This window comes from Triturus cristatus, chromosome 7 (genome assembly GCF_964204655.1).
Source record: "Triturus cristatus chromosome 7, aTriCri1.1, whole genome shotgun sequence".
NCBI lineage: Eukaryota > Metazoa > Chordata > Amphibia > Caudata > Salamandridae > Triturus > Triturus cristatus.
In genome coordinates, this window is record NC_140590.1 from 366323670 (window position 1) to 366343169 (window position 19500).

Sequence of the window (19500 nt, forward strand, 5' to 3'; positions counted from 1 at the left end):
AGGGTGGAACTGGCAGAGGGCGCATGGAAAACCCAGTAAAAGCTCAAGATCGACACAAAGGGTGGTGGTGCAACGGGATGGGTCCTTGGAACTGGATGGGGCCGACTCTGGAGGCGAGGGCAGGAGATCTTCCAGGATAGACCTGGAAACCCAACGGGCTGAACAGGAAGCTGCCAAAGCTCTGGTCGAGGTGGTGATGGCCACGGGTTGGACGCAAGCATGGGTGAGGTCGTCGAAGACACTCCGCAGCAAACAGATCCTGCATGAACACTTGGAATGAGGACATAGTGGTGAACTAAGTAACCCAGATACAGGTATTGTTGGGACGCAACTTGTGTCTTCACCCTTTTTGGGGTGCGTGGGTTTGGAATCTGAGGGGGTCACTTTCTTCCCTCCACTTTAGCCTCTCCTCATACTAGTGTGGGGAATCCGGACGGTCAATGCAAATGGTGCGGGTGGTCACCGTCTCTCCCCCCCTCCCCTCTGTACCCTCCCTTGCGCTCTATACCCCTCTCTCCTTACTCCTGTATCCCTACTATTCTTTTAAACTCTCAACTTTCGTTCTAACTCCTTTCTCTTGTGGGGAAAGATATTGTTTGACTGGGGACGTAAATATTGAGAGGATTGACTGAGTGACTGAGGTATGCATAGGAGTGATTGTCGATTGGGCTAGGGTGGGCTTAGCCGACGGACGCCCCGGTGGTCCGGGCCGGGCACAACCCTTTTGTCCTGATAATGGAGATACAGAAGTATTAATGGGTATTGGTTGTGATGGTGCGAGTGGAATGATGCCTGAGTAGAGAGTGTGTGTGTTTTTGTTATTATTAGCTTTTTTCATTGTACAGTTGGAATTTGTGCTATTGTTAATGAGGTGTACAATTAGGGTGGGGGTGTGGCATTTAGGGATCATATGGGGATGCACGTTGGTTTAAAACAGTGTCTACCCAGGTGGTTGGGGGTGCCCAATGTTCAAAATATGGGGTTGTTTGGCAGCGATGGCGGCGTAAGGCAGGTCGGTAACATACAGGTTGATAGTAGTGGTTATTGTTGGTCATGGGGCACTATAAAATCATGACATGGGGTACGTTATTTATAAGGTGAGATAAATAACACTAATTACTGGTTTCTGGAAAATAAAATGCAGATTCTGGTGTTTAATGCTTCAAACTCCACATAATACGATAAATACCATATTCTTTTCCCCCGTTAAATTTCAGTAGGTTCGACCTGCCGAAATGTAATGAATGTTGAGGCATTTAAAGCATTTGACAATTATCAGATGCGTTAAAAACGTTCAACCCCGTAATTCCGATCCATGTGTGAACGGGTTTCTGCATGGGTCGGAATTAACCAACTCACTTGTAATCAGGCCCTAAATGGGAGTGCATTAGAGAGGCGTAAGGAGGGGCTTTGGAAGGGGTAGGAAAGGTTTAGAGAGGGACATGGAAATATACCTACTCACAAACTGCACTTCTAAAGTTACTATAGCCAAAAAGGACCCAAAAAAGGTAGTGCACCACACTCCCATAGAAAATAATTGAAGCATGAACTTAAAATAGCACGCCATAGAAAATAATGGTAATCTGCACCTAGTTTGGAAAAAATATATATCCATTGCAGAACAGCTAAGGGAGCATCCTATTATAACTTACAAAAGAGCAACAAATTTAAAGAACAGACTAGGACACAGTTGCTTCACCAACACAGGAGCAGAGGACAACAATTCGTTATGCCAATGTTTTTTTTGGAAATGCTCGTAATACAAAGCTTGGAAGATAGGTGTGAACAGAATCCCAGTTGGCAGGAGGACAAAGACACTACATAAACAAATATATAAATAGTTAATTTGTAATCTACATACTAATATGTCCATGCAATTTAATGTAGGTAGGGAGCACCAACAGCCTCCTTAAAAAAAACTAACACTGGAACACATTCGAGCTAATACTTTGCAGTGGATCAGGTGCCAAAACAGGAACGTGGGGGATATAGAGAGAACAAATATCGCTAAATGCAATTAAGGTATATAAGCTCACTTCAAACCTTAACTCTCCATCAGATTAGATAAAGATATACACGTGCCCCTATAAAATGGAAGGAACACCCGCATGTCTTGATACGAAACTCCAAGAACAACAATCACAAATCACTGACAAATTCTAATTTTCAAACGAAATGATAAAAAAACAGATACAGAGGTTGAAAAATAACATAGCAACACAACAACAACTCACGAGAGGGCAACAATCAAAACTATGGAATGAATCACAGCAGTTAATTCACTGGAGTAAAATATAGCAAGCACGTTATATACTCCATCAGTCAAAGCCACCAATTAGGCATATGAGTTCTTTAACACCAAGTGTAAATAATTTGGGGCAGAGGCATCCATTGGTGTTGTTTCCACACAAATGTGTTTTACACAAAGTTGCAAGTGTTTGTCACGATTTAAAACTACAAACTCAAGCAGTGCAAATATAAAATATGATTTGCTACAACAGTATGTTGGACACAATAAAAGCAAATGGTAAAACACAAAAAAAACAATATCATCACTGCACTGTCAATCACCGAAGTTTGCTTAACGCTACATCACCCAGCATGCACCTTGTGCACTTGGTTTCAGAAACATCGATTAATTGGAGCAACCAGCTCCAAGATTAATGACGAACTTTCTTTATTTTAAAAGGAACTCATTGTGACCATGAAATATTTTGGGTCATGAATTGTTATTGTTTTTAACCTTGCATTATATTTTGCCGATTGATATATTTCAGGCACTAGTGTTAGGGGTGGAGGGGCAAATTTCATATGAGGGAGAATTGATGAATCACACTGTGAAAAGCTTCTCCACAGTGAGATAGAACCATATTCAATGCTCGTGAGCATGGTCAAGGGGGACCGAAACGTGTCAAGTTGTTTGTGTTGTGTTATGCTTTTTGTCTAATAAAGCACTGTAAACTTCCGCAATAGTGCGGAACTCTCAGAATTGTAATATCAAGTCACAGGAGGCTATTTCTGATGAAGAACAGCTTGGTTCAGCAGAAATCCAGCACCGCAGTTTGAGAGCACCATCAGATATTCACCTTTGCTTTAGTAGCAATCTGGGAGGAAAGATATTTTCCGCCCTTGCTACTGCTGGTCAATAAAAGGCCAGTCCCTGATTGGATACATCAGAGCAGCAACTTGCCGCTGAACACACATCTGTGCACCTTCCCAGCTCACCTGAATCACCTTTGCTGTGTCAGGCTGGTTCCAAGTTTTTTGTTGGGTTGGGGGAGTTGAAGTGTGCACAGCAGGATAGAGATAGATGGGCGGGCAATGTAGGGGCTTGAGAGGTTGCTAAAACAGCATCGACTGCACTTTAAAAATGATTAGGAGCATTTAAAACGAAATCACTGGAGCCAAAGAAGAGGGACGTTGCTATTAGCAGACAGCTATTTTCGCCCCTCAGAAGATTAGCGCCCTGGGCCCAGCTCGCTCATGCCCAAAGTTGGCCCTGAGCGCCATAACATCCTTAGAACCACGCATTGGGTATGCAATGAGATACATGTATCTTGTGCTGTAATAAAGATTTGTCTCCTTACATGAAGTTTACAACTTTAAAATAGTTATAGATAATTACATTATATATATATATATATATATATATATATATATATATATATATATATATATATATATATATATATATATATCATGTAACCAGATACCTCCTTCCGTACTCGAGTGGACCCAAGGAGAGTGGCGTACACGCCGGCGGAGATGAACCGGTTGTTCAATAATTGTAATTACTCTGTTGCAGTACGTACGCTCTCAGGAATCAAAAAAGAACCAATAATAATTTCTGAAGAAACTGCTGTTTATTCAAACACAACGCGTTTCGCCGTCTGGCTTGGTCACGTGTTAGGGACAACACTGAAAGTGCCCGCATTTAAAACAATGAACACAGAAAGAGGACATCGTGGGAAAATAATACTGTTTCTCACAGGTTCTTAGTACGAGTCAAAATTAATGTTAAATACACATTAAATTGCAGAAACGTTACATGTTCAATCAAATTACATCTCGTTTTAAATATATAAGAGATGATTAACTAGTGTACTTTCGTTAAGTACTAAACAGTGACGTAGGACTACTTGGCACAAATACAAATAGACATAGAAATAGAAATACAATCGGCTGTTTGCGGCAATGTTCGCTGTCACCCCTAAATAAAGTTGTGTTGCCGTCATATATATATATATGACTAAATAAAAGTTGTAAACTTTAATAATAATTTAAAGTTCATTAAAATGAATTAAACAGATACGTTTTAATAAAGGAGACAATAATTAAACGTGAGGGTGGGATTTAATTTTCTTTTTTAAATAGTAATTATAAAATAATATAATAATTTGTATTCAATTCTTACACATATAATTTGATGAGTTAATGTGCTGTAACATTTTATCTTTTTAATCCTAGGTTAATAATAATTGTTATTTTTATTTTACATGAAAATATTTTAAATTGTCTTTAATTATTAAACTGTACTATTTTTCTTTATATGTTACCATAGGGAGATTTCCACCTATGCGTGGAAAGTTTCTAGTAGTAACTTTATACTTGTAAATGATCTTTTAGCAGTCTCTATTCCCAGTTTTGAGGGACTGGAGACATGTAAATCTTCACCGAATAGTAGCATGGCCCCCTCCTGTTTTAATTGGAACTGGGTTCCAAGGGCCAATTAAGGATCAGAGATGGGACTGCACATCCTCCTCCCCTTAATATATAGTTTTTGCCCTAGGGGATGAGGTCTGCTGGGTACAAAGGTCAAACCTATGCTGCACGCGCTAAGGCTGTGCGCAGTGTGGGGTTAGATGCCTGCTGGAGGTTTGGCCACAGGGCCTGGCAGCAGACCAAGCCCTGTGGCCAATACCCTTCTGCGCACGACCAAAGGCCGTGTGCAGCCTGCGGGGAGTTGGAAGCAGGGCCTAGCTGCAAGCCAGGCACTGGGGCCAACCCCATGCTGCATGTTACGAAAGGCCAAGCGCAGAATGGCGTTGGCTGCCTGTGGAGGTGTACGCCATGGCTAGGCCCTGTGGCGAAGTTCCTGCTGTGCACGACCAAAGGCAGTGTTCAATGTGGAATTGGCTGCCTGTGGGGCTTTTGCCGAAGGCCCTGAGCCCAACCCCCCCGCTAAGCACAGCCAGAGGCCATATGCAAAATGGGGATGGCATTACGGATAGTAATAAAATATTACTTTAAGTTTAAAAAAAAAACTAGAAATTCACTGAAAAAAATCAAAGGTTAAAGGTGAATATGTTAGTGACAACATTAACATTTTGAACTAAAAAAAAACACAGAAATTCACCAGTTATATTTAGCAGAGTGAACTATAACTTGCACCCCCTCCATGCACTGCTTAAGACTTCAGATATTACATCACTTATGACATGTTCGATGACATGATTTATGCTATCACTGATGACATCATCCAAGCTTTTTTTGTACACCTTACTCTATAAGCTATTATGGCATTGGAGGCCTGACAGTAAGTACAAAATGCCTCAAAATAATATGAAGCATCATTAATGCCATCACAGATACATCTCCTTTAGGTGTAGGAAGTATTCATGGGTAGCCGAGCTCACATTAACAGTCAACCACAGATGGATGGGTAATGCCTGCTGCAGACGTTGTTCAATCTGTATACAACTGTTCACAATATGGTCCTATCGTTTAAAAACAAAAAAGAAAACTTGAACTGTTAAAATGAATGAGCAATGCCGCTCACGCATAGTGAGCTTGTACGTATTCATGGAATGACAGGTTACTAACGCTTGTTGTATACTGCCTATAAGATACTGAAAATTTAGATGTATACGCTTGACCTGGATACAGTGGAAGCAGTTTTAACAAAAAAACTGTTCAGAGAAAACCAAGTTCCTCAAGATACTCAAAGTCTGTTCCAAAATTAATGCTCTACTAGACAGTTTTTTTTCTGTATCAACTCCTTCAGTCACTGAACCCACATTTAGAAATTAAATTAATATCGCTACAAAAGTGGGCACTGTAAACAGTATATGCTCTGTAGAGAGAGTTTATTCTGTACTACATTGTTTGCAGAGAGTGAAACTCTCATGAGAAATACACCACAGAGTATTAAAAAGTATCTACCAAGAACAGTGTGCACTCTATGCAACCTCCTAAAAAAAAACAATATTCGCTTAAAATAACCAAGGTCTTAATGTGCTAAAGATCAGTTCATCTTCCGAAACAAAAAGAAGTATGTAGGTTAGTACCTAGTGCAAACAGTCATCTATGTAAAGTAGAAAATGTCATGCTGATACAAATCTTTCTAATAATTGAAGGCTGCTTACAATACTTGGTATCTACTATGGGAATCTTTGTCCTGTTGGAAACTTTTTCTGCAGAACCAAAAAACTTGTGTTGAACATACTGGACACAAGTCATCAAATGTCCTCTGCACACAGAGTTACTCTTCAAGACTTATAATGTGTTCAATTCTTCCACACACCTATGATGCATTAGAAACACTTGCACCCGTTAGCTGGACACAGGCTGTACAAGATTAGGAAGAAAAGTAATATGGTAGCTACCTGCTACTATGTAAACTACAAAGCAAACTAACACACTCTTTGTATGATGTTGTTTGTATTGTCATCAGTGATGTCATCGGTGATATAAATTATGTCCTAGAACATGTCATGAGTGATATAATATTTGAGGTCATGAACAGTTCATGGCAAGTTAAAGTTAGATCCGCTAACTATAACTGGTGAATTTCTGTGCTGTTCTGAGTTCAACACGTTAACGTTTTCACTGATATATTCATCTAACTATAACATTACTTTAACCTTTGTTTTTTGTGTGTGAATATATATATATATATATGTATATATACATACAAACAACCCTCTCTTCTCAATTCATCAATTATCATGACATTCTTTTCAGAAAGGGTGGTAAACACATTGGACTGCATCCATAGTGGAGTGGTGTGAAAATTTGTATGATAAGCCAAAAATGCCCTGAACAGACAATGGCTTGATCAGAGTGTGAAAGAACACACAATATTACAAACTGCATTGAGTGTATGGTGAGTCAGGTGCTTAGGGTTCCTAATCTGCCATCAATATGTATCTGTAGATTTAAAAGCTCATAATTAAGCACCACTTTACCTGCTGTCTCTGTGTCCTCAGCAGACATCTTTTCTACTTCTTCCTTTCTGCGGATCTCAAACCGGCGGGAGAAACCAACTTTGGGTTTCCACATCTCCTGCAACACCAGGGGCCTCTCCCTGTCCCCCACAATGCGCAGGTACTCCATTTTCCAATCCCTATCATTGCCCTCAAAGCGCCCAACTACATCACACAAGGCAAAGGCATCTGTGTCAGGGTCAGTGACTGCGTATCTCTCCAGTGCTTCCTTAACCAACTCCCGAGCAGTGGAGCGTGGCGTTGCAAGCACGCTCTTGTAGTTGGTGCCCGAAGAGATGTCATCACCAAAGATTTTGAGGATGCCAGGCAGGTTCTTCTGGCTGGATAGCTCCACAAGGTCCTCTGGCACATGGTCAATGATCTCAGATAGCTTTTTTTCGCTAGCCCAGCGGCCTCCGCTGTTTCCGGCACTGATGGTGCCCACATTATTGGTGCTTCGGTGGAATAGGTTTGACAGGCGCTTGTGACGCTGGTTCTTGTTTTTAGTTGGCTGGCGCAGTTCCACCGTTTCACTAGTACGGCTGGCTGTGTCAGAGGATGTGGACCTGTCAATGGAAATTAAACTGATAGTAAATGGAGTAAAAGAGAAAGCCAGGAATGCTGCGTAGACATTCATCACTATGAGACACATGGATTAATGGCATTCATGTACAGGATGAAAACCCATCTATTCAAACAAGCAATTGATAAGTAGGACGGCTGCGAAATAGTCCTCTTGGACCTGCTTGACTTCTTGGCTGCCTTTGAAAAAATTGCCCATAACAAACATATCACCACCCATTTCACCAGAATGAGAATAGAGGGTAAAGTATTCTTAGAGATCCGTATCCCAGGTCACAGTTTATAGCGATAGGCTCATTTAAAAAAAGTGCATTATTTTTAAATTATGGATTTCCTCAAGGATCCCTCGTTCTGTTCAATCTCTACATGGAACCTCTTACACAATGATCCTGAAAAAGGGACTCAAGGAATTTCAATAGCATCAATCAATAGATTTTCAATACATCAATCATAACAACTTCAAAAGTATTTCAGGGAAACTAAAAAACTGGCAAAGCTATGTTTTCCTAAGATTAAACCCAGAAAAAACAGAATTCCTCCTCTTCTACTCTAGAGAACCCCCTCCTGGGCCCCATTTACTAGGTGGATGAATTATATAGGCTGATACCATGTGGCTCTAACTAACTTTGACCCACACATAAATGCAACTAACTGAAAGAGGCAGTTAGTTATGGACTCCTCACCTTAGAATTACTCCTAGGCGTCAGACTGGATCCAGAGATTTTTTTTTCCCTCAGCAGTACCTCCGCGTGTCGATAGATGGCGTCGGTCGACTCCACGTTCGTCGTTGGTGTCGTGGTCGTCGAAATGACCTCACGCGCTGACGTCAGTTCTTTCTTTTTCCGTGCCAGCCAGCGCAGATCCAGAGAGAGCGGTACCTCGAGTCACTTTTTTACTCTATTTTTTGTGTGTCTTGTCTACACCTTTTTTGAATCGCTCGACTCTTGGTGCATGGAGGGATGTCATGTCAGACTTGCTTCAAGGCTTGTGACTCCCGTCACAAATTGATGTCAGTCACGGGCCCGCACCTCATGTGCCTTTGGTGCCTGGAGCGTGACCACGACCCGAAGTCGTGCACTGACTGCCGGGCAATGAACCCGAAGTCTTTGCGGGAGCGGTCCCGAAAGCTTCTTGAGACCTGGCAGTCAGCTTTGTGCCGTTCGAGGTGCCGGTCAAGAGGAGGTCGCGAGATCGGTCTCAGAGCCACCACCACCATTCGTCATCAAAGTCGAAGCACAAGAAGAAGGCAAAGAAGCATTATCACTCTTGGCGTTCTCCCCATCCATCAGCCGACGCAGGAGGTAGTCATCCAGCTCTGCCCGCGGAGCCTGTTTGGTCGACTCCGGCCTTCCCTCCCTTTCCGGGACCCGGAGCGACCCCTGGTCAGCTTCTAAGCTTTTACGAAGCCTTACATTCCATCTTCGGGCAGCCCGACTCCGCCGGCGCACCCTTGGGCTCCGCGGACTCGCTTGTGGGCTCTAGGCCTTCGATGTCATCGGCTTCGACTCCGGCGCCGCAGGGCCCCCAAGGCCTGGATCCAGATCGGCGCCGGTCGACCTAGTGACACCTCCTTCAGTGCCAAATCCAGGAACGACACCCCCGCCGCCTCCAATTCCGGTTGTTTCCCCAGCCATTGTCGACCCCGGCCTCCCTCTCGATTAGGACACAGAACCAGACTGACGTTGTCTGCCGTTAGTACTGGCGCCGACCGGTACTCTTGCACCCTTGTTCTCCCTTAATGCTTCCTACAGCTCTGAGTGGCTCACAGGAGAGGGTGAGGACGACTGGGAGGGCTCTGTGGACCCTCTTGCAGACCAATTTGAGGAACCGGACTGGAGAGAAGAGTTGGGGGAGGCCAGTGGTCTGGATACCTCCCCAGCCCTTGGCATGCTATATCCCCCTACCGTGGCTACGAAGGAGGGTGCATCTTACGCAGTGGTACTGCGTAGGGTAGCCGAGACCCTAAACCTCGAGCTTCCTGCGGTTCTGGTCAGGACTAATCTCCTGACAGAGGTACTACAACCGGCAGCGGCCTCCTCAGAGCCCTTGCTACCGTTCAATGAGGCCCTTACGGACATCCTTTTGGGCACTTGGTCCAAGCCCAACACAGGGGTTCCTGTGGACAGGATGCCCGACACCAACGGCGCATTCCCTAATGCACCACCTGATAGGGAATCCAAGAAGCTGAACCACCTTGGGAAGAAGATGTTTTCTTCCTCCAGCTTGGGACTGCGGTCGGTGAACACCACATGTCTATTGGGCCGTTACCCCACTCGGTGTGGGACACGGTTGCGCAGGTGTTGCCACAGTACCCCGAGGAGGCCCGGGCCATGCTCTACCGTGCTGTTGCCGAAGGGAGAGACGTAGTGAAGTTCACCATCCGGTGTGGGCTGGACACCGCTGACTCACTGGGCAGGACGATTTCCACGTCAATAGCTTTGAGACGCTACGCCTGGTTGAGGTCCACTGACTTTTTAGGGGTTGTCCAAGCAACACTTTTGGACATTCCCTTTGATGGCCGTCGTCTGTTTGGCGACAAGGCAGACAATGTGCTTGAGCGCTTCATGGATATTAGGGCTGCGGCCATTTCCTTAGGCCTCGCTTCCACCTCTCCCCGCCACCAGCGCAATCTGCTTTTAACCCCTTTCGTGACTATGGAAGGGGTGCCGTGCCACGTTTCGCCCAGAGCCACAGGCCTGCGCAAGCTGTCCAGCATCTGCGCAGCCGGGGACATGGATCCCACTGCCGTGGCTTCTTTTGAGCCTCTACATAACTGTCCTCTCAGACTTTTAACCCTTAAAACTGCCTTTCTGGTTGCCATCACCTCTGCTCGCAGGGTGAGTGAGCTACAGGCCCTTTCTTCTAAGCCTCCTTTCCTGGCTGTTCATCCAGACATGGTTGTCCTCCCCTCTAGGCCTTCTATCCTTCCCAAAGTGATTACCTCGTTCCATATAGGACAGACCATCACTTTGCCCACCTTCTTTCCACCTCTGCATCCTTCTAAAGAGTAAGAGAGGCTCTACCGTCTGGATCCGTAATGTGCGATTTCCTTCTATCCGGATCACACAAAACAATTCCGGTTGGATGACCAGCTCTTTGTCGGTTACGTGGGCGCCAAGAAAGGTCGGGCCGTGCAGAAATGAACCAACTCCCGATGGGTCGTTCTTTGTATCAAAATCTGCTATTCCTTAGCAAATAAGGAACCACAGAACGCGTTTCCGGCAGTGTGTGGACTTTACAGCGTACTCGCTTCTGATTGTTTGCGGCTCACGTCAGCCCCCAGGCTAAATTCTTCCTTCACACAAAACGGCACCACATTGATTTGCATTTAAGATTTACTTCGGATGCCATGACTAAAAGACTCACCACTCAAATTTTAATTGGATTTGGTATACTGGATTGTTTATGACCAGCCGGGTCGGAATTATAACCGGTGACTAGGTGTGGAATATCTTATCTAAAACGTTACAGCCCTGAAGAAGTTGAGGATTATTACCCTAACGACGAAACACGTGTTGGCTGGACTTTGTGTTGTTATCTTGAATAACAACAATTGATGGACAGAATGCAGAACAAAGACAAAGAGAATACATCAAGAGACATTACTTGCCTCCTTCTATTCACCTATATTTTGTCGAACTTTCTGGTTACTTGGACGCGTGTGCATAGGAATTGACATTACCCTGCAAGGGATGTCAGACCACTGCATGTCGAAGATTCAGCATGCAGGACCACGTGTCAGCTTGGAAGGAATTCTCATCTAATTTGCAAGGGGGAAATATGGGTCTTATATACTAGAGTGGTCCCTCCAGGGTTTCTTCTAGAATCAATATGTTTTTAAAACAATCATACATGTTTTGAAAACAATCATAAATGTTTTGCAAACAAATGCAATCATGCACAGCTGGCTGTTGGCCATGGATGAAAAAAGTGGTGACAGTTATACAGAATAATTATACCGGGCCTGAGGACATGTTTAAGTCCGTCAGGTACAGGGATTATGATAGAATACTGACAGCCTAGTGTCGAAGAGACAGGAGCAAGCTACCAGGTAAAAGTTCACCTGTTTAGAATCATTATTGTCATGTGAATGGGACAAATGTTTGTAATAGGGGTATACATGACAGGACTAGCCTAAAGGACATGACAGGATAAGTGGGGGATATTTTGGTGGAGTGGTTGCATTTGGGGGACTGGGCTGGCAGCCCTCTGTCTGGGGAGCACTATGTGCTCCCACCCCCATGCTGCTGAAGGTATTGGGCAGGGATTGGATGTGCAGCAGCAAAGGTCTGGTGTCTACACCCAGAACTGTTGGGTTTGAAGTATGTGAACCTCATCATTGCGGGTAGTGTAGTTCCCTCTAGAGTTATCGCTGTGTGTGTGAAATTGTATCACTCATAATGAGGGCCTGTTTAAGCACCTGTATTGGTCTTCATAGCTCCAAATGTCTTGAAGGTCCATCACAAAAATATTTCAGAGGTCTTGGTCGTTGGGTAAGATGGAATGTGCTGGACTAGACAGCTCTGGCCTGGGGGTTTTGCCATGTGCCTTCTCCTGTTGGGACGGCCAAGAACCTGTGAACCTGTTTTGATAAAGATCTTTCAGATTCAAAGGGCCAGGTTCAACTATTTTTACAACTCGGTCTCTTACAAAGGTTCCTTCTACTTATTCCCTCTCAGATATGATCTATGGCCAATGGTACTTGTGTCTGGTCATACCTCGGTTATGGGAATGGCATGCTCTTTGGCCTTCCTGGGAGTATTCAGCAAATTCAGAATGTAGTAAGCAGAATGGCTTTTGAGCTTTACAAATCTGACAATGCGTTGCAAGCCAAATTGCTGTATGCCTTACCTTATTTCTGCTCTCGGGCCCACTCACAACCAACAATTATTTGTGAACTCATTATCATTTACATATATTTTATGAAACATATCGTTGTTTGCCATTTCATCCAACCTCACTAATCGGTTGTGTCTCTTGCCTTGAAAAACAGACCGATTTGTTGTATTTAAATCTTGTTTCTTAGAGCATAAGCTGACTCCTTTATCTTAAGAGCTCCATATCTTGGTGTATAGTCTCTCCTACTGGGTGCAGATCTTACACTGTGCTTTACATGGAAAGAGGCGCTTGATGGCAAAGATTGGCCTTAAATTAAACTCCTAGAACAAGCCGTGGAAGTATTGTTTAAACGTCAACTCTCACGTTTCCCACTCCCTTCTATTATTCTATCTTTTGTATGTTTATTGTCTATTTATTGGATTGGAGGATTTGCTTAGTTAGGGATTCTTACCTGGAAGTGAACAGTACAGCAATTACCAGTTTTCTCATAGACAGTGGCAGTATATCCAACTCCAATATTGTCATGCTGATGAAAAGAGGATGTGGTGCCAACAGCTTCTTAGATACTTTGTAAAATGTGACCTTTAGGCCTTGTGTGCCTTGCATTTTCCCCATTCATTGAGTTTATTGCCACTCTAACCTCACCCATAGTGATCGGGAGAGCTAAGTTATAACATCTCTTGTTAGCATTCCTCTCCCTCCACAATTCAATAAGATCTAAGCTATCCATGCTTACCCATAAACGTTTAGCAGTACGGTGGGAATCACAGTACTAAGCTAAAACAGCAAGAGACCACAGTCTGGATGTAAGCTGTGGCTGAGCTCTCGAAAGGCCCTTAACAAGCTTAATACCAAGGTGGAGGGACTAGGGCTAGCTAAGGTCCAGCACACGTGCCCCTATGTCAGCTATGAGAACAAAGAGTGTGTAGTTCATATGTGGGGGTCTAGGTCTCCCAGTCAGATAAGTGGGAAGGAGTGCTCCTTTTAGGAGCAAGGGCCCTAACACCCCCCGAGGGGTGTCTTGCTTCATCATTAGGCAACCCCTCGTTGGGCCGGTGCTGCAATGCCCAACAGGCTTTGCCTGAGATCTTTTTTTTTTCGCTGATGTAAAGTCTGAGGTTGGATGACTGGGTGTGAGTAGAATGGGGAAAAAGGGTGCGTGTTAAAAATGACTACAGGGATCTGAAGGCTATTTTAATCACTCGGTCCCTTGTTATAGTTAAAAACGTGAAATGAGCGAGTGATAGATATAATGGTCTATCTTAGCTACAGTTGGTGTGAGTCAAGGGACAACATGTTCCATGCCTGTTACTGTCCCGTAGGATCATGGCATTTTGTCAGGACCAATCAACCTCTTTCTATTCCCAGCTTTACTTTTCAGTTGGGTCTGGTGGATTAGTAGACTAATGTGTCCACTATCGGAGCCTGTGTTCGACCTCATGGTCACAGGTTCAACTCCCAGCAGGTCCACTCAGCCTTTCATCCTTCTGAGGTCGATAAAATGAGTACCATTGAGTTGGGTAACAATAAACATCTGTTATTCAGTGCCAAGATACCCTTCTGGGTGAACAAATACACATTATGTTATGTTTTGCTGATGATACTCTTTTGGTTTCTCATACCCTGGCAGGATTACAGACTTTGCTTATTAATTTGGGAGACTTTTGTGATCTTCGAGGTTTAGAAATGAAAACACTAAAAACTAAGGTAATGATATTAAATCCCCATAGGTCATTTAAAGGAGGGTTTTTGATGAAGTGGCTGACTTTGCAAGTAGTTGATAGCTTTGGTTACTTAAGTGTCAAAAAGATAAATCTTACATCTGGAGAACACATATACAGAAAAGTGAATTGACCCTTTTACATAGAGCTTTTGGTGTCATTAAGAGATATTAAGCTACTATCCCTAAATCCGTGTCCTCGGCTTTTGAGGTCTACCATGCAAAGGCACAAACTGCGGATCTTTAAAGGGCAGAAATCTGGGGAGTAAGTAACACCACTGGGCTGATCTCTTAGGAAAATAGTTTCTTAAGATCCCTACTTACCCTTTTGAGTCCCTTACTTTTTGACATGGGCCTCAAAAGGGTTTGAGATTTAGCTACCTTGAAATCTCCTTTTTTCTGGGTCAGAATTTGGTCAACCACGTAGTGGAAATTATGAATTTAGGGAATGCGTATTCAATTCCTTGGTTTATCCATATTAAATCGCACCTTATTGATAAAAGTACTAAGGCCATCGTAAAAGAAGCATTTTGAACTTGAAGATTGATTCCTGTCATAGTTGTTCCAGAGTAGGTAGACTTATGAATGTTTTCCTCTCTAATAAACAAGTACCTTCCTAGGAACCCTATTTAAATGCAATCGTACCTTGCCAGGTAAGAACACTCTACATTGAATTTAGGCTGGGTACGTTGTTAGTCAGCAAGTTCACTAGCAATTGAAAGTCTAACTCAACCAAATCTCCATTCTGTATAACTTGCACTGACAGGATTGAGGATATTGAACATTTATTACTTTTTTTTGCTTAATGTTCACTAGGCCAAGAAGGGCACGGATCTGGCTGCTTTACATAACCCTCGGTGTGAGACATTAAAAAGCTGCTTTTTTTAATCCATTGCGGCGCAGGAGGTTTTTATCTCCTTTCACAGCAAGAATTCGCCATTTCGTACAGAATCAACAGCATTGAAGGATGAAGTTGCCAGCACTTGTTTTCTTCTATTAAGGACTCCTTTGCAGTAAGCGGGAAGCCGCATTTTACATTTATTCGAGCTGATGCGATTTCCCTCAGGGCTTGTGTCCCCCACTTTGTTTTACCGCAAAGATGTTTTTCCTCATTAATAAATAGCAGCGTGTTTTGAAACCATGGGATCCTAATATTTTGAGGTTTTGCTAGCTGTTCTAGTGGCGAATTTTATTGTTTTACTCTGGAGTTACCTGTTTCGTGCCTCCTCAGTGGTCTTGAGGTATTTTAAATGATTTTTGGAATTCTTCTGCCGTGCTCGGATATTGCCTTACTCAGTTTTTCCCTTGTGAGAAATTTTTTCATCATAAAGTGAATATTATCATTTCTGCTTTTCTGCTGTGCACCTTATCGGGCTTCCTCATTATTTTGGCTGCGTGCTGCGTTTATGATATCTGTGTATGGGGAGGACGAAGCCTGCTCATTGTTCCGTCAACAGTTCTTCTCCATCTGTGGTTGACTTTAATCCTTTTTGCGTTCTTCAAGATAAAATGGCAGATTCAGAGCAAAGTGCAGTAACAGGTGTCCCGTCATCAAGTATACCACTTCCTACTTCCAAAATTGCGTCCAAAGTAGCTGGCATGTCAGTTCTTTCATCTGGGAAGAGCGTTAAAAAAAGACCCGCCTTCACCAACTATATCTCCTCCTTCAATCTCTATGGAAATAATCCTTGAGGAAATTCGGGCACTTAAGCCTTACTTGGAAGAGACTAATATTCGTCTCCAACAGCTGGATGATAAATGGTCACACATGGAGAGCAGGGTTGTTCAATTAGAAAATAAAGTGGAATATTTTAATTCTGTCGCCAATCAAGTCCCCTATATGCAGACCCAGATTTTGCATCTTCAAAAACAGATTGAAACCTTGAAAATCGTAACAGATGCAATAATCTGCGTATTTATGGCTTAGTAGAGGGACTTGATGGCCCTAATCCTCTCTCCATGTTCCAATCCTTTCTTCCAAAACTTCTGGATCTTCCTGAATCTCCATCACTGAACATTAAGAGAGCTCATAGTTTAGGTCATGGTTCACAGGCTGCGTCTTCTTCTAATAAACCAAGAGGAGTTATTTTGTATTTTTTAGAATACACAGATCTGTTGAAGGGTAGAATCTCCTGGCACGGTTCTATCCTTTTCTTTTCCCAGGACTATGCCAAAGAAACAGCAGATAGAGGAAAGAAATGTTTGGATATGAGGCCAGCGTTATGAAATATCAATGCAAGATTTGGTCTTATCCATCACTGCCTTGTTTTTTAAAAAATATATGTTGTTTTAATTAAATACAAACTTCCAATCAGCACATGTATTAATGAACATACAGTTCGATCTTAGTGCATCAGGTGCATATTATTTAACAGCAGACATAAATTCAATCAAGCATATTAGGTGTACAGCGATCATTCCTAGACATCTCTGCCTTTTTAAGGTCACTTATACGAACTAGACCACGTCTTATGAGGATCCTTGTCTTCTTCAACGATTTTTGGACGGTTGTAGACTGGAGGGTATGGAAATTACTAGGCCTATTGTTTAACTTATTTTAGTACATTCATGTTAGTTTATATTGCAGTCCTGGTTATGTGTCTTATGTATTGTTTTTGTTAACATTTGTATAACTTGTTTCTCACTCTTTTCTCAGGTACTGCCCTTGTCATAAAGTCATACATGTGACTCCTCCTGCGTTTTGATATTATACCTCCTTCCTCTCATGCCTGTTTCCGAGAGCTCCAGTTGCTGTATTGTCTCCCTTATGTGGTTCCACCACCCTTGAATTTTGTGTGTTCTTTCTGGTATGTCATTTTTTGTATTTTATTTATGGTTTTTGTCTCTCTCTTCCTTTTTTGCTTCATCATGTTTGTCTCCTTCTTCTATTTTCTTTCCTCAGAAGATTTTTATCAGATTTTGATCTCTCTGTAGTCATCCTTTTCAACTTCCTTCAGATTATCAGCTCTTCTTTTTCTATCGTGTTGTCTTCTAGTTTCCGTTCCTCGCTTTCTTTTTCTTTGACTTCAACTTTTGACTCTTATGCAATCTATTTTGATAAGTTGTTACACTTTCAGGGTTATGCTGTGTTATCTTTATATTGTTTTCACAGAATGCTAATTATTATTACTTGTTTTGTATTTGCTGAATTTATTATTGTATTGTAGATGGCTTTAAGATTTATCTCATGGAATGTTAAAGGTTTAGGCTCGCCTATAAAACGTCAAAGGGTTTTGTCTCATATTTCCAACTTAAAAGGTGATATTGTTCTCCTGCACGAAATACATATTTCAGACAAAGAAGCGATTAAACTTAAAAGACAATTGGTTGGTCATGTTTTTGCTTCTCTGAGCTCAGGGAAATGTAATGGTGTAGCTATTTTATGTCATAAGCGCCTTACTATACAAACTCTTGCCCACGATTTTGACTGTGAAAGTAGATGGGTCTCAGTTTCCTTACTTATTGATAAAATTCCTTTCACTATTTTTAATCTTTATGCACCTACTAATCCAGATAGCTCCTTTTGGCCATGAGTATTGTCCAAGTTTTTGACATATACTGATGATTATTTGATTGTTGGTGGGGATTGTAATATGTTTTTAGATCCCATTATAGATAAGCGCTCAAACTAGATTTCTGCCGTCACAAATGCATTCCCAGTTTAAATCGATAATATCCCAGTGATCTCTTTTTGATGCATGGAGACTGTGCAATCCAACACATCAAGAGTACACTTTCTTTTCCCCTGTTCATTTTCCCAATCATAGATAGACTATATGTTTATTTCTAATGCAAATATAGCACCTTACATTACAACGGCCGCGTTGATACATCGCAGTACATTACAACGCAAGTCATTACATCAACATGCTGTAGGGGGCGCGCTGGACTTAGGAATAGTATAATTTACTATTCCAACTCCAGTGTGCAAAACAGTAGGGAAGGTGTTGGAATAGTAAATTATACTATTGCGTAGGTTAGCATGCCCCCTACAGCAAGTCGATGTAACAAGTTACGTGCAATGTACTGCGATATAACAACGCGGTCGTTGTAATGGCTGTTTCCCTTCTAATGCTCTTGCTCAACACGTTATTAACTCTGATGTTGGATCCATATTGATTTCCGATCACGCACCAGTCACCTTGGATTTAGATCTCCTTCCATCTTATCAGGTAACTAGACGGTGAAGATTTAAAAATTCTCTTCTCCTAGATCTGCAGTTTACACATATTTTTGAACAATTTGCCAACACATTCTTTAAAGTAAATGAATCTCCTGATCTATCTCCTCAGATTATTTGGGAGGCTTTCAAAGCCGCCTCTAGAGATTTTATTATTAATTTTGTTTCCCAGAAACGGAAATCTGCATCCAATAAATTTAAAGTACTTAGCTCACGTATTAAGCAACTTGAACAGTCTTTTTATAACTCTCACTCTGAACACACCTTAAATGAGCAAGTGACTGCTAAATTTGAGTTTAATAAACTTTCTACAGAAAATGCCAATTCTTATCTACTCCAGTCCAGTGCAAAATATTATAGAGGTCAAAATAAAGCAAGTAAACTTTTTGCCACTTATCTTAAAATCAAGAAAGAATGCACAAAAATTGATTCTATATTAGCCTTCACTGATCAAAATATACATAAAAATGAGGATATACTTTTGGAATTTACAAAGTTTAATCAGGACCTGTATACCCTGGAGTCTCAGTCTGATCCCCAAGATCCTCATCATTATTTAACATCCATGCCTTCGCCTTTACACCATAACATTGATTTTTCCATATTGGAAGAGGATATTCTAATCCAGGATATTTCTAATGCTATTCATTTCATTAAATGTGGCAAAGCTCCTGGTCCCGATGGATTTACCATTACATTTTATTCATATCTTTCTTCACTTCTTTTGCCCAAATTACACCATCTTTTCCTTTATTTTATATCCTCTCACACATTGGGTGGTTCTTTGCAAGATGCGCTGATATGTCTTCTTCCCGATGATAATAAAGGTCATAGATTGTGTAAAAATGATCGTCCTATTTCTCTAATTAACTTAGATTATAAAAAATGTGCAAAAATATTAGCTCTTCGTCTGGATAAGTTATTACCCCCAATTAATTGGGAGAGACCAATGTGGTATGCATCTTTCAGATAAT

General features: G+C 42.1%; 1 protein-coding gene across 1 annotated transcript in view; it reads right to left on the bottom strand.

Annotated features, from left to right (window-relative positions):
• Positions 1–19500, bottom strand: part of RASIP1 (Ras interacting protein 1) — a 298155-nt gene that overhangs the window by 184998 nt on the left and 93657 nt on the right. Inside the window, exon 3 of the mRNA XM_085616531.1 lies at positions 7188–7771. Within this exon, the coding sequence (XP_085472657.1) occupies positions 7188–7771 (584 nt within the window). The remainder of the gene's footprint in view (positions 1–7187; positions 7772–19500) is intronic.